General features: G+C 40.0%; 1 protein-coding gene across 2 annotated transcripts in view; it reads right to left on the bottom strand.

The window, feature by feature from the left end:
* The window catches only part of Tbc1d23 (TBC1 domain family member 23), a 56,320-nt gene extending 40,006 nt beyond the window's left edge, over window positions 1-16,314 (bottom strand). For both annotated transcript variants that reach the window (XM_059276803.1, XM_059276804.1), the window contains exons 1-2: window positions 16,065-16,314; window positions 1,774-1,885 (exon numbers count right to left, since the gene is read on the bottom strand). In XM_059276803.1, coding sequence (XP_059132786.1) covers window positions 1,774-1,885; window positions 16,065-16,117 — 165 coding nt within the window. In that variant the 5' untranslated portion in view covers window positions 16,118-16,314. The remainder of the gene's footprint in view (window positions 1-1,773; window positions 1,886-16,064) is intronic.
* Between the last annotated feature and the right edge of the window lie 7,184 nt (window positions 16,315-23,498).

Below are 23,498 nucleotides of genomic sequence, written 5' to 3'. Positions count from 1 at the left end.
ACGGATTTCTGCCTTCATAGACATTATCAGATTAGAGGAACTATTAAATAAAGAATGGCACAAGCAGGTTGATCAATCGCACTGTGAAATCGTGAAAACAACCCATGGTAACTTATCCATGGCAGTAGAAATGGCTAACGCCTGATAAAGCACTCACCATGTGCCATACACTACTCTATGTGTTTAAATTCCTGCAATACTGCATTTAGAATGTTATGTGCAGTTATAATTCCAATTCTGTTAAATGTATATACACATAAGAAAAAAAGAAAGGACATGCATCTAGACATTATTGTGTGGTTTACTTACTGGTAGTAACATGATTTTTTTTTTTTTTTCCGAGACAGGGTTTCTCTGTGTAGCTTTGTGCCTTTCCTGGATTTCGCTCTGTAGACCAGGCTGGCCTTGTACTCACAAAGATCCGCCTGCCTCTGCCTCCCAAGTGCTGGGATTAAAGGCGTACACTGCCACCGCCCAGCGTAACATGATTTTTTATTTCATCCTTTAAGCTTATAACTTTTCACAAATATCTAATATCTTTATTCAATTTTTTTCTTTTTTTTTTTTTTTCAATCTCCCACCCTACCAAGCCTGTGTCTTCCCTATCTGTCCCTTTCCCAGATTCACTTTTGTTTTTGTTGTTGGATCCATTTGGTTGACTCAGGGCCATCTATGTGACCACTGAACTAGAAATGCCCATTGGAGCCTGGTGGGGTCACCAACAGATAAACAACTGATGACATTTACCACCCCATCACCTCAATTTCTCCATAGGAAAAAGCACAGTAGAAAACGGTAGAGACCCAAGTCCCTTCTCCATTTCTGGCTGGCTGGTGGGCTCATTCCCTTTTTTTTTTTTTTTTTAATGATTTGTTTATTTGCATTGTAGAAGGGTGCATCTGTATAAGGGTGTTGGATCCCCTGGAACTGGGATTATAGACAGTTGTGAGCTGCCATGTGGGTGCTGGGAACTGAACCTGTGTCCTCTAGAAGAGCAGCCAGTGCTCTCAACCGCTGAGCCATCTCTCCAGCCTCATGATGGGCCCATTCTTGAGCAGGCCCAGTGTAGTTAGCATAGTTGCTGAGCATTTATGAGAAAAGAAGACACATATGTGAGGTATAGTGGTGCTCACCTGTCATCCCAGCACTATAGAACAGAGAGGAAGGAAGGTGGATTGCAAGGCTAGGCAGTGAAACATAGCAAGATCCTGTCTCAAACAAAACAATGTCAAAACCCACAACCAAAACCCTACATACATCAGAGAACAGCTGGAAAAGCAAAATAAAGAAAAACTGTAACCCTAACACTCACAGACATATTTACTTTAATATACCTCAGATCATTCCATGTGTATCTATATGTGTTCTATTTTACTTACTGTGCATGTTTCTTCTCTTAGCTACCATTCACTAACAATCTTCATACGAATTACAGCCATTTCTATCACCATTGTAAACATTATTATTAAGGACAGAAAACACTACAGAAACATTTATTTTGAGACAGGGTCTCATTGTGTCTTCCTGGCTGGCCTAGAATTCACTATATAGACCAGTCAAGCCTTGAGCTCAGAGATCTGCCTGTCTCTGCCTCCCAGTGCAGGCAGGGATTAAAGGCGTGTGCAACTACACCTGGTTCAGAAACATTTAGTTAGTTACTCAGGTCCATTTTCTAGATGCAGCATACTCATAAACAGTCTTTTCAGAGAGTTGAAAAACAATTATTAAAAATTCTGTTAAGTGACTACATTTTACTCATAGGTTTCAAGTTACCTTCCAAACCTGTGCCCTCAGTTCAGCAGGCAGAGGTCTCCCTTGAATTATATTTCTCAAAGTTTCAAGATCACAACCTCCTGCTTCCAGGGCTTCTTCAAGATCTTTTTCCCTAAAAAGAAGAAGAAAGAAAAGTCCTGTTCATTCAAACTACTCTTGAATCATCTTTTTTTTTTTTTTTCTTGTACAAATTCTCTCATAAGGACAGGCAGCTAAAGGTTTTGGGCAGTCCGAACACAACAACACAAGGCACATGCAGCACCATACGTTCCGTTTCAGGGACAGTTCTGCCTTCCCAGGAATTACCGACCAGAGACGTTAAGTAGAAGACAGCACAAGCACATTGAAAGCACTGTCAACTCATGAAGACAAGTCCCAGGGACGTATTCATGGCATTTGGAGGGCCTGATGCAGCACTCACATGTGCAAGGCACTGTTCCACAATTCACATGTGTTCACTTATTGTTTGTTTAGAAACAGGATCTCATATACCCCAGGCTGACCTGAAACTTACACTTCTGTTCCTCCTCCCTCCATCTCCCAAGAGCTGGGATTACAGCCATACGACCACCCCAACCTGCACGTGTTCTTTTTAATCTCCACTACAGTGAGCTTACACACATCACTGGCTGCAGCTACAGTGCAAAATAAGGCAAAGAGGGGTTATGAACAGTTATGAGACAACTGGAGTAACCATCCTATGATATCAAAAATAATTATTCTTGTTTTTAATATGTTATCATCTCATGGCTATAATTGATAGCAAAGCCAGAAGACAAATTTTAGCAGTCTGGATTCAAATTCATAACATTATGCTAAACAGTGGCAAAGAGGAGAAACCCTAAAATTCCACCAAGACATCCAAAGCACTGCAGTCAGGACTACTTACTGCATAATTCTATCAGTGCTCTTCCCAGAGCAGAGCCCGACTTACAACAAGTGTTTGATAAATGTCAACAGAACAAAACAGGGCTCCACTGTTGTATTAAAACTGAAAACAAAACATCATCAAGCAAAGTAGGGGCAATTATGCTCAATCTACCATGTCTGAGGAGAAAAGTAGAAAGTTAATTTTCTTTCCACCATGCATGGTTAGGATGGTAAGTTAAGAACTTCCACAAGGTATGAGCTGTTTTGTAGCTAGAAATATCCTTAAATCAATTCCTTAGGAATTTCAGAGGTTGACATTTCAGTCATTTATTATTTTAGCATATATTAAAATCTGTAACAATGTAAAAAATCATAACTCCTTCATAATTTATAGCATTCTTGAAGCAACTTAAGAAGAAAGGTAGGGTTGCTAGAATCAGGAAATCAGGATGCTGTCTAACCTTCTGTAGTTTTAAAGAAAAATCAATGACTGAATAATTTAGACCTCCCCACACTGATACGATTCTAAGACTACTGTGTAAATGTACACATTTCATTAGGTTGTTCTCTTAACAGAAAGGAATGAAATGAAAATGGAATCACTCAGGTACAATCAACAGAAAAGCACCGGTCAAGTGCAAAGTGTCCTTCAACTAAGTTAGTCCAAATTCACACGGACACACTGGTGACCACACAAGGCATATTTTGGTCTTTTGCAAATAATCACTACAAAGCTGGAAAATGAAACGAGAAAATAATCACTACAAAGAAAAGGAAACAGAACGAGAGATTTCAAGGTTAGTGTTGAACGTGCAGACCTCATAAAGACTGGAGTCTGTCTAGTTCATGCTAACCAAGCTATACAATACAGACAATAACAATTTCAAATGTGGTTTATAACTGTGAAATTAAGAAAAGACAATGTATGCATGGTAGATAAATACCATATGTTGTCAAATGTATAAATGAAATGAAGAAAATATCCTTTAATTAAGATGGAATTTTATAATATAAATGAACTAGAATTTTTCTAAATTTTTAGGCCAACTCTTATTTTCTTTTTGAAGTAGCTCTGCCAAATACCTTACTATTCTAGACAACAAAGCTAGTATTTGGTCAAAATGCCCACTCTTCCAAGGACTTTCAGAATCATAAGTAGCGTACAAGCACACTGGTTAATGCAGCTGCTGCTGGATTCTGTGATGCTTTGCCAGGGGATCACCATCTGTGGTGGCAGCAGAGACTGTAAGCAAGTAGAGACCAGAAAATACTATACTTGAAGTAGTAAAGACACTTTCCACAAAACCTAAATAATTCAAAACAACAGTGTCTTTTGAGGAAACCAAAGGTTCAGTTTTCAGACTTTAAACACTACCACTTGCAACTGTAGTAGAGAGCTGTGAACACTGCAGTTGAAGACTGTATGGAAGGATGAGCAGAGATGGGAACTTGATATAGCATTCAGCTCCCAAAGAGGCTCAAGTCTCAGCCTTTGAACCTACAAGTCTCACTGGGTCCGGAGAGGTTTGAGTGGACAGACTGTAGTTTTCAGCCTTCTTTGGCTACAAGAAACTTCTAGCTGACCTTACAAGCTAAAGCTTGGTACAAATACACTAGACAAGCAGACAAGGCCCCCAAACAGTAAAGTATAAGCTTTATTCACAAAAATAAGCAAGGATTCCCTTTGTTTGGCAAGTTCAAGACACAGCAAATACAAAGCCTTGTGGTTGGAAGTAAACAGAAAACCACCTCCCCCCTGGCTCTGTAACTCTGAAACTATAACATATATTAGAACACAACAGGGTGCTTCAATGAGCTACCAATAACATGCTTACAAAATACAAATGAAAGTCCAACAATGGGTTTCACATCTGTGATCTCAGGAATCATGATACTAAAGGGCAAGAGAATTGTGGAAGTTCAAGGCCAACCAGGACTACTGAGTGAGTTCCTGTCTCAAAAAACAAAAACCTAAAAACAGAAAGAAAAGAAAGTAATAACTACCTCCAAAATAAAATTTCCTCTCATAGTATGTTTTGTGGCAAAATCATCAAAGCACTCTAACCCAAGGTGTTTTAGAATTACGGCCAGGCAGACAAGGGCTCATACTGTAGCTATTAACTGAGTTGGATCCTCTTCCATCAGATAGACAGGAGCTGGGACATATAGAGACAAAAGCATAACTCCATCCACTTCCAAACTTAATATGCATTCCCAATGCTTCTAATTAGTAAATCCAACTGAAAATTTTTATAATTGTTCTTAAATAAGCCATTAAATAAATCATATGAAAAATATGACTTCCAAAACAACAGATATTATCAATGTAGACCTTGGTTGCCTCTGTGGAATTGAGGGTGAGCCCCTATTGCTGAAGACATCAGACACATAAGACACAGGACGTGGATGATGTGAATTCAATCTGACCTGAAGGCCTCTTTCCTGTCATCTACCTTCCATGGTTCCAGAAAATACTACGCAAGCTTCCGACAGAGGGAAGCAACTCAACAGTCCTACTCAGCAGCAATACCTATGAAGCATGACAATGACCAGAACGACATGATAGACATAAAGGTGCAATACATGGCACTCACGTGTCAATGGTTGTCTAACTGAACTTAAAGCCCACTCAACAGGTGGGAAATCCTTGTACGGGAACCCAGCCAACTTCCTGGGGCTAGTGAAGCCATGGATCTTAGAAAAAAAACTTACTACCACCACTTTGCTAGACCAGCATAATTCCTTACTACATTCTAAATCTTATCTCTATACCAATAGAAAAATGTAGCAATCACCCCTTATCAGAAGCCTCTCTTTACAGCAAATGAAAACCACAACATGATACAATGAAAGATCAACAGACTGTGGGGAGCCCAGCCCCGACAGATACAACTACATCACAGTTCCTCTATCTATGGCTTAGCCAACATCATGGAAGAGAGTGTAGAAGACTGTAAGAACCAGGAAGTGTCCTGTAAAACGTTCTCTGCTAGAAACAGCTGCATAAACAAAAATGGAAGAACAGCAATATCACTGTACATGTAATGTGGAAAGAGGGAAACTTCCTACTACTAAACAAAGAACTACAGGCAACTACTGACTGCTGGGAGACAATTAGCTTCTCCCAGGGATGAGCCACTTATTGGTTGTCCTATCCAGAATGGTCAGCCTTGAGACCATATACACACCACCAACAGAGACAGACTCAGATTGCTGTATTCACATATATTTGCGTGCACAAATGCACACACGCGCGCTCATTGTCTTTCCCTCAACTATGTTCAAAAACTTCTTTTACTCACAATTTCAAAATTTACAAAAACTGTTTAATTATATACATTGTTTAAACGGAAGGAAAACAAGACTTACTTCACCTATTGTTTCAAGCATATTTCTGTATGTAAAGAAACATCACATCATTGGAATTCCCTCATCACTCCTTCCCACCAACCCTTCCTCACCTCGTTCATTTATTCTCTGCCTCTACATATTTACCTACTTGGAGTATTTCACATAAATGTAATCGTGGCACATGACCTTTAATGCCTGGTTTCTTCCTTTAGCATTATGTTTCAAGCTCTACTCATGCTGTAGTCTACATATCAGCACATGCTTTTACTGCCAAATAATCTTCCAGCACATGAATATATCCTATTTTGTTTGCCTATATGATGATGGGCATTTGAGTTGTTTCAAATTGGATATTATGACTACCTACTAAACTTAAATCAAGTGGTTAAACGTATGATTTCTCCTTAAAGAGCTCTGGAAGAATTTAAGAAGCAAATCTATTAAAGAGATGGGAGCAGCTCTTACTGGCTTGCAGTTCATTCAGATTTGTTTAGATGTAAGGCACTATGTGCACATGTTAAGCCATGGCAGCTCCATGTGTGTATCATGTAGACATCACTGCTAGCTTTAAGCCTGACCAGTTGTTTCTACTTCTAAACTAACTAACCAGCCAGCTGTAAGCACTGGCAAACAGTATGACAGGCAGTAAGCACTCATTTCGAGTTGTTTTGTGGCTTACTTTGTGCCTTGCACTTCTGAGTGCTTCCTATTGCACAGCTCATGAGACATCAGCACCAAACTTCTTTTGGGCTTATTGTGCTACGATTTTTTAGCATGCTGGTTACAAATTACTAACCCTGAACATTCTGTAGGACAGCTGGTAGAAACACAAATAGGAGAGTTTTGTTACAGAATCATCTGTACAACAGCTATGGACAGAGTTCAGTGACCATAAGGTGCTTTGTGTAACCTGCTATTTTTAAATACAATCTCAAACCACCAACACTTTCTAGGTATTTCAGGCAAGACATGGGATGAAACATTAAGAAAGCCCTGGGGAACTTGCAGTCTTTTGAGAGTTTAACTTATTTATAAAATCTTGTCATCCGGGTTGGTGTCAGAATAAGGTATGACTGTCATATTTTATTGGCTGGTATATTTATAAGCCATGGGGGAACATACCACATTTTTAGATTAAAACTTAATGAAACTATGGTTAGAAGTATTCCTTCAAAAGCAGCCTTGGGAGATTCCTTTATCAAATGATACAACCCTTTCTAGAATATGTGTGTTAACCAGAACCCTTTATTAAGTAAAGAAGATGCTAAACATAGTTCTTTTGGTCAGACAGCCCACACAAATGTGGCAGCAACAAGATTTCTTCACTCTGCAACGGGAAAAGGATACAGCAATCACAGAAATTCAGTTCTGTAAAAATTAAAATTAACTATAAATGGAAAAATGTCAGCAAGTCTTTTTTAAAGATTTCCTTTTTTATCCACAAGCTATGAAGATCAAATTGTACCACATGGTAGCCCTTGCTCTCCTAAGGGATAAACTTGAGGAGTTACTTTGGGGCGGGGGGAGAAATTTCGAACAGTTGCATGTGTGAAGCTGAGCTGTGTCTGCTGTACGGTTTTCCATCCGAAACCGCAGAAGAGTTCTCCACTGGTGAACAGTAACCCCCATTGGCTCTAACTTCTTTCCCTGTGCTTTCTCAAGATAAAAGTCCTCAGCATCGTCCTATTCACCTACGCGTTTACTTGCTGGTTTACTTGTGGATGTGAACATGTGCACATGCCACAACACATATGCACAGACAACAGGACAACTTTCAGGGTCAGTTGTCTCCCTCCACCCCATAGGTCCTGGGATCGAACTCAGGCAGTCAGCTTGGCAGCAAGCATCTTTACCTGCTGAGCCATCTCACCAGCCCACTTTCCAGAGAGAAATCTATTTTGAGTCAAAGCAATTTACTTGGGAATTAAAAACAGAAAATTGTTAGCTTAAAATAAAAAAAAAAAATGGGATGAAAATGGCAAAGTCTATCGGAGACATTACCTCTATCTGTTACAAATTTCTTTTTCTTTCAGGATTTCTCTCTATAACAGCACTGGCTGTCGTGGAACTCATTTTGCTGACCAGGCTGGCCTCCAACTCACAAAGATCACCTGCCTCTGCCTCCCAAGTGCTGGGATTAAAGCGTGCACCACCACACTCGGCTCCCTTACAAATTTCTAGTCTACCCAAAGTACAATGACTAAAAACAAACAACAATAACAAAACAGTATTATTTCTCTTGAAAACAGTCTTAGGAAAAAATAGACTGAAGTGGGAAAGTGATCATTTTGTAACATCTGTGCAATCTTATTTCCCAAAAGTACTTGATGTGAAAAAAAATTAAAAAAAAAAATTCTACTTTGGCAAGGAATGTATATGCCCAACTTACTGGATTCCAAGCACTGATCAAGATTTCCTTGATAAAAGAGGCTTTCACTTATCTTCACGTTGGCTGCTTGATGGAATTTACAAAACAAACCTCAAGAAGTTCTGGTATTCACTAGATATGATGGTTCCCACATTATCCTAGAACTGGGGCAGGAGGACTGCCACAAACTCAAGGCCAACCTGGCCTATATACTGGGTTCTAGGCCAGCCTATACCCTATCACCAAGCAAAAAGGATTTCTGGTATTCACCTGCACATTCACGAGAGGGTACAGTTTTCTAAGGAGCATTTTTTGTTAACGTTCATCCTTCAGAACAAAGGAAAGGGCCAGCGAGATGACTCAGGAAGTCAAGATGCTTGCTGCACATGCCTACTGCCCTGAGTTCAACCATGGCACCCACATGAAGGTGAAAGGAGAGATCCAACTCCACAAGTTCATTCTCTGTCCTTCACACACACACACACACACACACACACACACACACACACACACACAAAAAAAAAAAAAAAATAGAAACTCTTTACAGGGAAATAATACACAGTTTCCTAGGTATTTAAAGCAAGTAAGTTACTTATTTCTCCATCACTGAATTAAAGCAACCGAGAAACTGTCGAGTTGTTAAGGTTATCAAAACAGTAGTATTGCTTCCATGTCCTAAATATTATCAAAAATAAAAATAAACTAATCTTCTAATATATGATAGATTACTTGTTATATTAACATACAGCATAATATACATTATGTGCATTTATCTAATATACATATATTTATTAATATATAACATTAAATAAATTTACTTTCTATTTAGATGACGTAGGTAACCATACTAAGTTAAAAAAACCCTGTGATTTGAGACAGGGATATAAGAACATAATATTATGAAAATAAAAGGTATATATATATATATGATAGTGTACCTATAAATTTCTCCTTATTATCCTATCATGTCAATTATGAATTGTCTCTTCTCATGGATATAAGAGAGTTAGTAATGTACACAGCTCACAGATGTATCCTTATATCTATACAGGGTCCACAAATAGTCAACACACATATATGCTCAATAATGCACATCTTTGAATACTGTGCTTTCCAAAACACATACAAATTCAACATTTGATCATATTTTTATGAGGGCTTTGTTTAGGAGTCTCTTAAAAGATATGTGAGATATATAACATAAATTCAGTCCATATTAGAACGATCACAGGGCTTACAGAAAGAAGACATTAATTAAGTACATATCTTTGATTAACAGGATGTGCTATATGATCTCTCTAAGTCCATCCTCTCACCTCCAAGAAGGCATTAACAGTAATTCTTAGCTTCCTGTCTCAAAGCACTGCTGTAAAATGCACATCACTTGTGTGTGTGCACATGAGTACACAGCAGGAAAAGCTCTATACAAATGTTTAATAACACTGCTTATATTTCCTTGCTAAACTTTTTCAATATCATCTGCTATGGTTTGTATCTGAAATACTTTCTCACAGGCTCACATTTGAACAATTGGCCTCACACTGTGGCACTATTTTGTATTATTCCTTCTGACAAAATGATGAATTAAACCAACCAGAACACAGCACTACAATGAACAGCTCTGGCTTTAATACTGCTTCCATTTTTCCCCTAAAACTTTACCCAGCAGCTTGAATTAAACCGTACTGAGTGGATATTTGTTCAGCCATGAATGCTTTGCTAAACGATTTTTCTTTCTGATATGTAAGGACGGGCATTGTCTTTGGTTGACACCAAACAGAGGCCACATTTCAGCATTGTGTGGCAGAAATGCTCTACCAAGCATAGTTTATCAACTCTATTCAAAACTGTCCTCTTCATAAACTGGCTGTACCTTACAGATGTACATTACATTATAGATGTTTCTTTAGAGAATTGACCCTTTTACAACTAAAAAAAAAGTGTAATACTTGAAGAAGAATTCAGCAACACATTAGAATCATGAATCAAAGTGCACGCTGAGTAAAATTTCTAGATTAAGTAAGCTCAGAATGCCAACAATCATAAAATTAAAAGAAAAAAAAGTTTGGTTATAGATTTGTATCTCTAAGGAATATTTAAGAAAGAATTACAGAAAATAAAAGCATATGAGCCAGGTGGTAGTGGCATACACCTTTAATCCCAGCACTCAAGAAGCAGAGGTAGACGGATCTCGGAGTTCAAAGCTAGCCTGATCTACAAAGCAAGTTCCAGGACAGCCAAGGCTGTTACACCGAGAAACTCTGTCTTGAAAAACCAAAAAAAGAATAATTTAACTTTGATTTTATTAATTCAAATTCTAGAATAGTTTTTCAATTAACTTTAAATCATTTTAAGTTATAAAAAATTTTTTATTAAGAAAAAAATTTTTTTATCTTTCCAGTTTTTATTTAAAGCTGTCACATGGACATCTGGCTTGTAACACTCCATGAAAAATAATTACTCTCATCAGCACTCTGTGCCAAGTTATGTTCAGATATGGAATATTTACTAAGGTTCACTCTAATTTTATGTAAACCTGAAGAAAATAACATTTTATTATAATTTTCAAGGGGGAGAGAGTAAAAATATCTTATACAAAATAAACTAAGTGGTATGAGAAAAAATTATTTTCTAACAGCCTGAATCTATTGTCCAGCTTCCTAAATGATGCAGATGTACAGAGGTGGCAATAAGTGCTAATTACAGTGACGTCATTAGATGTCAAAAAAATTTAATGGGCAATGTATGCATGAAGGTGTGTATATGTGGCTGACACATAGATTTAAGAAATTTTTTTTCATTCATTTTACATACCAATCAAAGATCCCCTCTTCCCTCCTCCTGCCCCCCCCAAAGTTATAAAAATTAAACCATCTTAAGTTATAACAATTTTATGAGGGATTTCACCACACCCTTTGAGCTTCCATGGCAGAGGTTCTAGAGCGGTGGGAAGCTTAAGCAGATCACCTTGCTTTCTAAAAGGAAGGAGCATTATACCAGCCAGCAAACATTAGGAAATGTATATGAAATGATAGCTTGGTATAGTCTGTATTCATTCACATACATTCATCCAACCAACATTCACTGAGCTACCTGCTATTTCCTTGGAAGTCATTTCCTTTGAGAAGTTCACATCTACAAAGCAGTAAGTAAGATGGCTCAGCAGTTAATGTGCTTTCTGTCAAGCCTGATTACTTGCGTTCAATAACCAGCACACACACGGTGGAAAGAGAATCTTGACAGACCTCTACACATCTCTCTCACACACAATAAATTAAGCACATGAACACACAATTACACACAAAAAATGTTAAATAAACAAATAATAAAGAGCTATGTGATTAGATAAAATACAGCATAACTTACTAGGTTATACAATGTAATGTAATATAAAAAAATCCTCTGACTTATTCATTCTGAGATATACATTACCCACACCTAATTAGCTAAGGTGCAATTCATGAACAAACAGAACTGATGTCATGTAGGAACTACTCAGAAATAAACAATCTCAGGTCCCACCTAAGATCTGAATCAGTCTGTATTTTTAATGAGCTCCAAGGTAATTCCAATATATATTTAAAATTTAGGAAGAACTGGTGATTTAAAATACAACTAAAAACCAGTAAATAGGTAGATGTGATAATCAAAAAAATCTATGTATTTAAAGATTTATTTATTTTTACTTTTTATGTGAATGAGTGTTTACCTACATGTGTGTGTGTGTACATTCTGGAGCCTAGAGCCAGGTGTCGGATCCCCTGGAGTTACAGACAGTTATTTGTGGATGCTAGGAACTGAATCCAAGCCCTCTTCAAGAGCAGCAGATGTTCTTATCCACTAAGCCATATTTCCAACCTCTTAAAAAAAAAAAAAGCCCCTTTCTGAGCCCTTTAAAAAGTATATACATATTTTTAACAAGTTCAGCTATTTAGTTTCAGTTATTAGGAAGGAAATTGGAATACTATTCACTATCTACAAAGAGAGAAGACAGGAAAAACTAGTAAAAAGCAATTTCAAAGTGAGATAGCAGTGCTGGGCTATTTAAAATAACATTAATCTACCATGTCAGCTACAAAAAAGACCTAAATGTCTCATTGTGTTACACTAAGACAATGTTCTTTCTGTTGTTTTGTTTTTTGAGACAGGGTCTTAATGAGTATCCCTGGCTGTCCTGGAACTCTGTAGACCAGGGTGGCCTCACACCCACAGAGATCTGTCTGCCTCTGTCTCCTGAGTGCTGGGATTAAAGACGTGCCCAACCAGGCCCACTGTAGCTGATGGTCTTAAATGTGCCTTCCGGTCTCGATCATAAATGCTTGAGGACAGGGCCCTAGGTTTTTCTTTCCTCTCTTCTTCTCCTCGTCCTCCTTCCTCCTCCTCTCATGTCTTTCTTCCTCTCACCCTGGCTACTTCATGCTCCGTGGTTTCTGAGACAGGGTCTCACTCTGCAGCCCAGGCTGCTCTAAAATTTACTATGTAGCTCAGGTTGAACTTGCACTAACTCCCCCGCTCCAATCTCCTGTGTGAATAATGCTGGGATTAGCAGTAAACCACCATGTCCAGCCTAGTTTGATCCACAGTCAAAAGGATGAGTTTGGTGGTAATATGCACAATACACTTTGGAAAACCTTACAAATGACAAAGTTAAAATTAAACATGACGGCTAAACTAAAAACCATTTTGTAACAACCCCATTTACCAGGCACTCAAGGAAAAGTGGGTTTACTGATCTATGGCTCCCAAAGTCTTCCCTTACTCTATGGGAAGTGGCCAGGGGAAGAGTGGGACTGGAGAGAAGAAAGGGCGGAAGAGATGGGGTGAGACTACAAATTACAACAAACATTCCTGGAGATAAAACAAGCAAAAGTGGGAACCCACACCGAATATACGAACTGTGCTGGCTAGTGTTATGTCAACTTGACACAAGCTAGAGTCATCTGAGAGGAGGGAGCCTCAACTGAGAAAATGCCTCCATATGATCAGGCTGGAGGCAAGCCTGTAGGGCATTTTCTTAATTAGTGATAAGACCCAGCCTATAGTGGGGTAATGCTATCCCTGGGCTAATGGTCTTGGGTGCTATAAGAAAGCAGGCTGAGCAAGCCATGAGGAGCAAGCTGGTAAGCAGCACCCCTCCATGGCCTCTGCATCAGCTCCTGCCTCCAGGTTCCTGCCCTGTGTGAGTCCCTGTCCTGACTTCCTTCAATGACTGCAATGTGGAAGTGTAAGTCAAATAAACCCTTTCTTCCCCAAGTTGCTTTGGTCATGGTGTTTCATCATGGCAACAGTAACCCTAAGACACAGACTGTAAGGGATCTTTAAGAGAATAAATGCTACCATTAGCAACCATCCACTAGAGTGCCCTTGCCCCATAACCACACACACATAAGAGTCTCAACCTAAGAACTTCCTTACAAAGCTTTAACTCAGAAAAATTCACCCCTATGGTCCTCAATCCAGCTGACTAAAGACAGTTTATACATAATACAATTCAATCTTCCCAGACTGTAAATTCATGATATAAACAGATAGGTCACTTTCTAAAAAGTTCTGTATCACTAATTTTAAAAGGTTTCCATAATTCGTTAAAATCTTTTCATTAAGCTGGCAATATAGCACAGTGTAGGTAGAATACTTGTTTACAATGTACAAGGCCCTAGGTTGGATTCCCCAGCACCACTCCCCAGCCCGAGGAAAAAAAAGTTTTACCGATTTTCCAGACCCATCTTTGTCTTAACGCAGGCAGTTGTAGTTATTACTCTCCAAACAAATCATTGGTTTTCTTGCCTAAGCCCCTGCTTCTGCCATTTCTCTGGTCTCTTGATGGCCATGCATAGTAACTAATATTTGAAGTGTGGCTAGAACAACTGAAATTCAGTATAAATGCAAACCGTACACGAGCTTTTTCATAGGTAAAAATTAAAATCTGAAGCTGGGCGTGGTGGAGCACACCTTTAATCCTAGCACTTGGGAGGCAGGGGTAGGTGGATCTCTGTGAGTCCAGTCAAGGCTACATAGACCTTTACAGGCCAGCTACGGCTACACAGTGGGACCCTGCCTCAAAATAAATATGTAAGTGAAAACCTTTTTAAATAATAAGTACATGTTCAAATAACATACCGGATATGTTTTTTTTAAATACAGTAAAATTTTACCTCTTTTTTTAAAGTTTTCAGTGAGGCAAAGGAAAAATTGTTTTTACTTCTGTAGCTCACATTTTAATTATTTTGAACAGTGTTAAGGTAAATTTTACTAATTCTTCAGAGTCTAACTCACACACCAGGGCCTCCATGAAGCTTTTGTAATGTATGTTGAGGTGGTTTCTGCCTCTTCTGAACTCCCATAACACTTTTATTCACAATCTCAAAGAACAAAATTAACTTTATCTTGTTACTTTGTGTACCTGTCACAGTCCCCCCAAGTCCAATATAAGCTACCTGAAAGAAACAAGATTTATGTTTTCCTCCTATACTCTGAAAAAAACATGCACTAAGATGCTGATGGCCACTGAGGTAAACGTCTCAATTACTGCATCATCTATCCCATTCAACCATTTCCATCGCTCTGTAACCCAGGCTAGCCTCGAACTCATAGAGATCCACCTGGCTCTGCCTCCTGAGTGCTGGGATTAAAGGTGTGCGCTACCATCGCCCGGCTAAAGTACGTCTACCAATTCTTTTCATTGTGTTTATGTAAACAGTGCCAGTGATCCATATAAAAACAGTGTGAACGGGAAAAAAAATCCGTGAGTATTACATGCGGTCAATATACTTTTATCAACTGATCAAACTACTTCCAAAGTAGACGTGTTTGCTAATAATTAATGACACTGGGTGGGAAAAAAAATGCCTACCAAAAGGTATTGGAAGAGTTGGGGTTGTATCACAGTTGGTAGACTGCTTGTCTTAGCACACATGAAACCTTGAGTTCAGTCTCCAGCACTACATACACCAGGTAGCATAGAGCTTGCCTATAACCCAGCAGGAGAAAGCAAGAAGATCAGAAGTTCACAGTCATCCTCAGCCACACAAAAAGTTGGAGGCCAGCCTTGAACTACATGAGTCCCTTCAAAAACAAAATCTTCCCATGGTCCAGAAAGGCAGACATGCAAAAGCTTGGGAGAGACGATAATAAAGTCTAATAGGCCATCCAAAGCTATGCAATCAAGTTGTGAGGAAAGTGATGGGAAGGAAAAATAACACTTGAGGAAGACAAATGTTGGAAACTGTTGGGAGTCAAACAAAATTAATTAAAAAAAAAAAAAAGCTGAACTATGGAGGAGGAATGCTGCTGGGTGTGTCTCCCAACCTCTGTACTGTCAAAGGTTGCGTTGGTTATTTCCAAAGACCTTGTTTCAAATGAGCTCTTCATCCAGCCACTTCCTCCTTAGCGCGCCCACTCCAAGTCCCTGGCTTAGGGACTCGGCGAACTCAAGTGTGGAAGCCACCCTCCTGGGCTGGACCAAGAGGGAGGACCTGACTTGGGCGCAGATCCGGGACGACCCGGGAGTGCCCGGGATTCCGCCCCAGCCGCAGGAGCCCACGGGCAGAGGGGACCCGGAGACAGAGGGGGGCGGGGCAGAGGACCCGGAGGCGGACAGGTGCCCAGCTCCACGCCCGGGCAGCCGGCACGTCCCGGACGGGCAGGATGGAGAACAGGAGGAGAGGGGGCCATGGGGAATTAAACCTGGGCTCGCACTCACCAGCTGTCCCCGCCCGACGTTGACAGTGGCAGAAGCTCTTCTCCTTCCGCCATTGCTGTTGACGTCCACGTCACTTTGCCGAAAAGTGGACCTGGCGCCGAGACTTGCCTCCGAGACTCAGTGTCGTAAAAGGAGTTCTGAAGTCTGACACGGAGGAGGCTCCCCCGAGCGAAAGGGGTGGGAGGCGAGGAACTGGAGGGATGCAACGTCACCGCGTCCCGAGGGCGAAAGGCGGAGCCTGGCGCTTGTGGGAGGCAGCGACTCGGGGAAGACCACATATCCCAGGATGCCATGGGGCCGCGAGCAAAGTGGGAGGGGCACGAGGTTTGTGGGCGGGTCCACTGGGAGTGGGCGTGGCTCGGCGGGAAGGCGTGGCTCGGAGGAGGCTCTTGAACGTGAGGCATCCCGGCTTGGCGTTTCCTTAGCGTCTCCGTTCCTATTTGGCGTGGAACTGTGAGCCAGACTTGAGAGAGTCCCAGCTGGTGGAGAGAGGAGGGCAAGAACGAATTCACACAGAGGTGGGCTGAATGTGTGAGTAAGGAAAGGGCAGACCACCTCATTTGTCAGGACCATTCAAAAAAAAAAAAAAAAAAATGCCAAGACCAGGAATAGTGCAATGTACAGCGCCTGCCCAGCGTCCTCAGTGCAATCCTCAGTTCAATCACCAGCGCCACAAGAAAATAAAAATACACGAAAGGCTACATACTCTATGTCTGAATACTTAAAAGTTATAAATCAAACTATTCTGTAAAGAAAATAAGGTTCTAGCCTTCACAGCCAGAAGAATCAACTCTAGTTGGAATTCTGGAACCGGAATTCCAGTTGAAGAGAGCTGTCAAGATCCTTCCCTTCCTATCCTATGTCCCATTTGTCCCTCGTAGATGGACCTCCCCGTTCCACACTCGGGCTTCATCCACAGCGCCAATATTACCTCTAGCCTCTTGGCTATCCTTGACCACTACAGATTCAGGACGGACCTGAAGAAATACTGGTAAGTCCTAGGAGCAACGATGCAGTGAACTACATAAAACATGAATAAATCTGAAGATTTCTTGTTAAATGAGCAAAACGGATTACAAACGAGTGGCGTTGTTTATGTTTGGTATCAATATATTAGGAATAAATACATGTACACTGAAAAATGCAGGGGTGATGTGTAGAAAAATTGGAAAGGCAATTAAATTTTAGATGGGGCAGAAATGACCTGTTTCATTGGTTGTTTGGTTTTTGTTTTGTGTTTTGTTTGTTTGGTTTTGGTTGGGTTTTTTTGGGTTTTTTGTTTTGTTGTTGTTGTTGTTTTTGAGACAGGGTCTTACTAGGTGGCCTTGACTAGCTTGGAACTCGCTATGTAGACCAGGCTGGCCTGGAACTCATAGAGATCCACTTGCCTATGCTTGTGTTTGTTCTTTTAGACATGGGTTTTTGCTGTGTTACTGAGGTTGGTCTTGACTCCAGGCTCGTGTCTTTGAGCTTGTGGGCTCAAGTATTCTTCCTGCCTCAGCCTCTCCAGTAGATAGTATGACAGGTGTTTGCCACTGTACTGGCTTTATAATTTAATGTTTTATCTTTAGGAGCTGAGTGGTGCCTTCAGGGGTGCCCATTATTTTTTATAAAGTATACTTTGGTACCAAAAATGCTCTATAATTTAAAAAAAATTATTTGAACAGTGTAGTACAGCTGTCTCAGTTATATCCCCAAACATGTTGACTTCCCTTTGAAAAAAGAGACAATAAAAAGCTGAACATTATTGTAGTCACTTCCAAGCCTGGAGTAGATGTGTAATATTCAGTTCTTCGTTGCAGAGAAATCTTTTTTTACATAGAATGTGGCTATAGGTGACCATTATCAATCAATCAGTCAATCAATCAATCAATCAATCAATCAAAGGTGTGACTCAGATCATCATTCCAATGCACAGACCCTCTGGGGGATCCCTTCAGTTGTTCCAGGAGGTTTTCAGAAAAATGGCTCAAACACTATTCAGTCAGTGACAGGCAAGCAATTGTTCATCAGTCAAGGTGATTCCAGCCTCCAAAGTGCAGTTTATTTTTATTGTAACCAAATTAGTGAGTGTGTTATAGTCGGTGCAGTAAAAATATCCTATTAAAAATATATTACTTAATATTGTCAAACAGTTCTTCACTCTGTGAAAGTAGGTTGAACCTTTAGATTTCTTTTTAATCTGTTCAAACCAGCTATGTGGGCATCTGATTTGTGCAGATCTAAGACCCAGGCCCAGACAAGCACTGTGCTTGTTTGGATGACCTGCTTCTGCCATCTTGAAATTAATATTTGGAATAAAGAGTCTTCTCCTTTTCTTTTCTTTTTTGTTTTGTTATTTTTTTCAAGACAGGATTTCTCTGTGTAGGCCTGGCTGTCCTGGAACTTTCTCTGTAGACAAGGCTGGCTTCAAAATCCAAGATCCACCTGCCTCTGCCTCTCAAGTGCTAGGATTAAAGGCATGCCCCACCATGCCTGCTTGAGTCTTACTGTGTTCATTTTGTACCCGTCCTCACAATTAGGACAGCTACTGCCCGAAAAAGTGAATAGCATCTTAATATCTAATATAACAATTTCCTTTGGTAATAATGCTGTCAGGGGCATTTATTCATTTCTCATCTATCCATTCCAAGTTCCCCATAATCTTCATTTGGAGACCATGATGTGCATAATGAACCCCATCTCCTCCATTGACAATTGGAGGCCTATGCTTTTGAAGTCAACTCCTCACATCATTAGGATGCTTTTGGTTGTCTTCTTGAATAGCTTCCCCTGAGTCATTTCCCTGGTGTTTGGGTTGTTAACAACCAAGCTGCTGAGCTTGCACATGTTTCTGTGGTAGGTCAGTCTTTGCCCTCTCTAATCTTTCTTTTGTTCTTCTTCAGCATCAGAAACCTCTTCCTTTACCTTGCTTGGTCTTCTGAAAAACCAAACCCTGCACTGGATGAGGCTGCTGAGATAGTGTGGATAGCTCTGGGTGTTGAGGCCTCTCATCGTAAGGCCTTGTTTTTGCTCTGGCTCTGGTTTTCCCACATTTCCCCTAACATGCCTCATTCCCTGAGATGGCAGTGGTTTTACCGCCTGCAGAACACTTTCTAGCTGGCTGCATATTTGTGTGTGTTCTTTCCATTATTCAAAAGGTCCTGCTAGCTACCTGGATGGTTACATGTTTAAAATATTAGCATGAAACTACTGGTAGAGTGTATTAAATTCTAGTGATAGACCTCTGCTTCAGACCAAACCAAAAATAAAGCTCTTAAGAGATAGAGGTTTCATAATGAAATCATGTGCCAGCACTTTCCTTACAGTATTTTTCTCTCTTAACTACAACATCTAATTTATGTTTCTTCATCTGGAGAAGAGGGGTGTAGAGTCCTTTTCTATTGTTTTTATAAACCTAGTGCTATGCTTAGGTGGAGTTGATTGTGGTGACATGTGTACGATGCTGTGCGGTCACAACATCATCCAGTGAGATATTGTGTCTCCAGCCTGCATTTATGTTCGAGTCCTCACATCCTAAAGAAAAGGTATAATATTTTTCACATTAACCTTGAATAAAATCAGAGTTTATTTTACTTGAATTGTAGAAAAATATAAAAATGCTGTTAGCTATTATTTGATGTTTGGGGTCTGTGGTGGTTTGAATGAAAAATGGCCCTCATAGACTCGTAGGGGGTGGCATTATTGGAGCTGTGGCCTTGCTGGCGGAAATGTGTAACTGGAGGGTAGGCTTTTGGGTTTCAGAAGCTCCAGCCAGGCCCAGTGTCTCTCTCTCTCTCTCTTCCTGCTTCTGCCAATCCAGGTGCAGAATTCTCCGCTCCTTCTCCAGCACCATGTCTGCCTGCATGCCATCATGTTCCACCATGATGATAATGGACTAAATCCCTAAAACTGTAAGCTAGCCCCAATTAAATGTTTTCTTTATTAAGAGTTGCTGTGGTCATGGTGTCTCTTCACAGCAATAGAAACCCTAATTAAGACAGGGTCATATAATTAGGTGATTTATGTTGTATAACATATACTTAATTCATACTATTTCTATAACAAATAGCAAATTCTCAATAAATATTTGTTAAATGAACTGAGAGATTTGGGGAAGTATTTTTAGAATAGATGAAACCATTAAACTACATAGAAACAACTGGTTGTTACCAAGGTCAACTAGGATTATGAACTGATCTGTGTGGTCATAGTAACTGAATTGTATGGTAGTTTCTTTTATTGGTTTCATTTATTTATTTATTTACTTACTTACTTAATTAAATTGGGTCTTGGAGGCCTCAAATTTCTAGGCTCAACTGATTCTCCTGCCTCAACTTCCTGAGTAGCTGGGAATATAAGCATATTCTATGACACTTGTGTTCTGTACTTTTCATTATAGAATTATAGTGTGTGTGTGTGTGTGTGTGTGTGTGTGTGTGTGTGTGTGTGTGTAGTGGAGGGATATATGACTTATAACTTTTGATCACTTATCCCATATTCATACAGCTCTTTCATGACTCATGCACATTCTCAGCTAATGATGACATAATAAGATATAGCAGTCTACCTCTGTGTAACAAATTACCTTGGAACTCAATTGCTTGAAAGAAGAACCACTTATCTCTCAATATCAGTGCATCAGAAATTTGAGAACAGCTTGGCTGCATGTTAAGGCTCAGGTTTTTGTGTTGTTTTGTTTGAGACAAAGTCTCACTCTGTAGCCCTGGCTGGCCTGTAACTGGCTACATAGACCAGTTTGGCCTCCAACTCACTAAGATCTACCTGCCTCTAACTCCTGTGCTGGGATTACAGGGTCTTTTGAAATCATGATCAAGATATCAGCCAAAATGGCAGTCATGAAGTCAAAGGAAGGCACTGGACGAAGTGGTTACTCCCTCCCGTGGCTGGTCACTCACACAGCTGACAAGCCTTTTAGGCCCACCCCATATGAACTTCTTAATGGCCTGCTTGAATATCCTCTTGAAATGGCGACTGCTGTCCCCAAGAATAAGAGTTGAACAGAGGGACTGGCAAGATAGCTTAAAGGGTAAAGTTGCCCATCACTAACAACCTGAGTTTGAGCTGAGAGAGAAGGAATCAGCTCCCTCAAGCTGTTCTCTGACCTACACAGAGGAGACAGAGACAGACAGACAGACAGACAGATACACACACACACACACACACACACACACACACACACACACACAACTCATAATCAAAAAAAGTAAGGAAAAAACTAAGGTCAAAATCATCATTTTTGTTTGTGCTCTGGCCCTGGATGTCAGAGTCCCATCACTTCCACAACATCCTATGTATCAGTTCTGTTGTGTAGACGGAAACTACATGGGGCAAGGATCCCCATATTAGAGGCTGGCCGCACATCAGATCCTGCACATTCTTCATTGTCCCATCGGGTTTGATACTGAGGTCCCTGCTCCTATCACCTCAGCCTTCTTTTTATGTTCTACCTCTTCCAAACTTGTAAAAGATTACTAGCAAGCCCTTTCATCTGCACATACACAGAATTCTGTGATCTTGGTTGTCTCTTTGTTTTATTTTGTAAGAGAGCATCTTGAATTCTTGAACTCGAAAAAAATGACAGCCATTTATAAGTTCCTAGACCCCACTAACATGAAATGCAGAACTGAAAGCATAGATGTCACTCAACATTCTTGCAACATAACAAAATATTTATTTTTGTTGGTGAAGCTATCATGTGAGAGTTTCAGGATTTTAAACATTTCCGGGGCTTTCCCTTTTTATCTAATAAGGACAAATGTTTTCACAATTATCAAAAGAATTTCAAGTATTTGTAACCTTGAAATCCCATCAAGGATTCACATTCCAAGACGCCTTTAACTATTGACGCTTACCATCGAATTTAATGATGAAGGAAACCAAGTTCATTCCCATTCACAGACGAGAAGTAAACAGTTGGCAGCAATTTCAGCGTCTGCTTTTAATCAGCCTACAAGTGTTAAGCAAACAGCGATTAAAACAACTAGCTGAACACAGTAATACTTCTCCATTGTGTTTTTCCACTTGTTGACTTTTCTAATTCAAGCTGACACTTTAATAGGCTATGTAGATGAACCAACCCAAAGTCAACATTTGGAAAGAGACTGACCCATTCTTGAGTTTGGGGTATTTAGTGTGGGGGCCTGTTTTACTCTTCCCTCATTCCGAGTGTGTTCCCAAATGTTCCAAACAAAACGCTCTTCTTCATGGGTTGAGTCACTCCTGCTTGGAAACAGGGCTAGTAAACAGTGTATTAAATGAAACTAGACGAGTGTCTAAGAGGTGAATTCTTGCTTTTTGTGAATTAATACCTCTCAGGACACACATTTTGTAAGTAGTGTCCTTTAGAAGATGCCAGTGTTATTTTTATGTATGTATTTAAGGAATGTCTTCATTCACTTCAGACTCCCTTCCTCTTAGGTGTATTCCCTTCAAAATAAGAAAGTTATTAATGAGTAACGAAAGGTAGTTAGAGGGAATTGTATGATATGTATGTTAAAAATAATGAGTATGTTCTAATTTCGACAAATATGTTTATTTATAATCTACATTCCAAGTTTACTCGAAAAGAGTACAGAATTTAAAGAAAATCCAAGACATCATGAATATGAAAATGACCACAGGGCCAAAAACTTGTTTTGGTCCAAGATTGCTACAAATGTGACCCAACACATTTGTATATAATAACATCATGTTATAATGCCAAATGGTTTGAACACCTCTAGTTTACATACAGAATTTCTTCTCTGAGCTGGAGAGATGGCTGAGAGGTTAAGGGTGAATGAAATGATGACATGACTGCTCCAAGGTATGGTTAAGGAGAATTTTACTGTAGATATGAAGAATAGTTCAGCTAAATGCATCTGGAAGGGTCCAGACTGAAGCAGGCTATGGCAGGGGTGGAGGATGCGGGGCGGGGAAGGAGAGAGTGCAAGAAGACCAAGAAAACATATGGACAAAATGGCAGGTTTATATAGGAATGAGAAGCTAGGTGAATGGAAGCGAAGCCCAGCCCCTGGGCTGGAGGGGTTTAGGGTAGTGGGTGGGGTGAGAAGTTCTAATAGGGGCCACAGGTACTGAGTGAGCCTTGTCCAGGTTTCTTTGGGACCTGACAAAGACCACTTGTTGCTCTCGCAAAGGACCTGGGTTTGGTTCTTAGCACCCACACAGTAGCAGTTCCAAAGGATCCATTGCCATCTTCTGACCTCCTCAGGAACCAGGAACAGACATGATACACATACATGCACATGGACGAAATACTTATACAATAAAATAAACCTTTAAAAATATTTCGTCTTAATAATTTTGCTCTTGGTTTATTTCTGATAATCAACAACTAAATTTCTACTGTTAATTCTCTCCTATAAATGGTAGCCCCTGTATTTATATGTCTAATTCTGCTTTTCTTTTCTGCTCTTTCTCTGTATATCTAGC

Source organism: Peromyscus eremicus, chromosome 12 (assembly GCF_949786415.1).
Source record: "Peromyscus eremicus chromosome 12, PerEre_H2_v1, whole genome shotgun sequence".
In the NCBI taxonomy this organism is placed as follows: Eukaryota; Metazoa; Chordata; class Mammalia; order Rodentia; family Cricetidae; genus Peromyscus; species Peromyscus eremicus.
The sequence above is the reverse complement of the archived record's forward strand: the minus strand, read 5'-3'. Positions and strand labels throughout refer to the sequence as shown.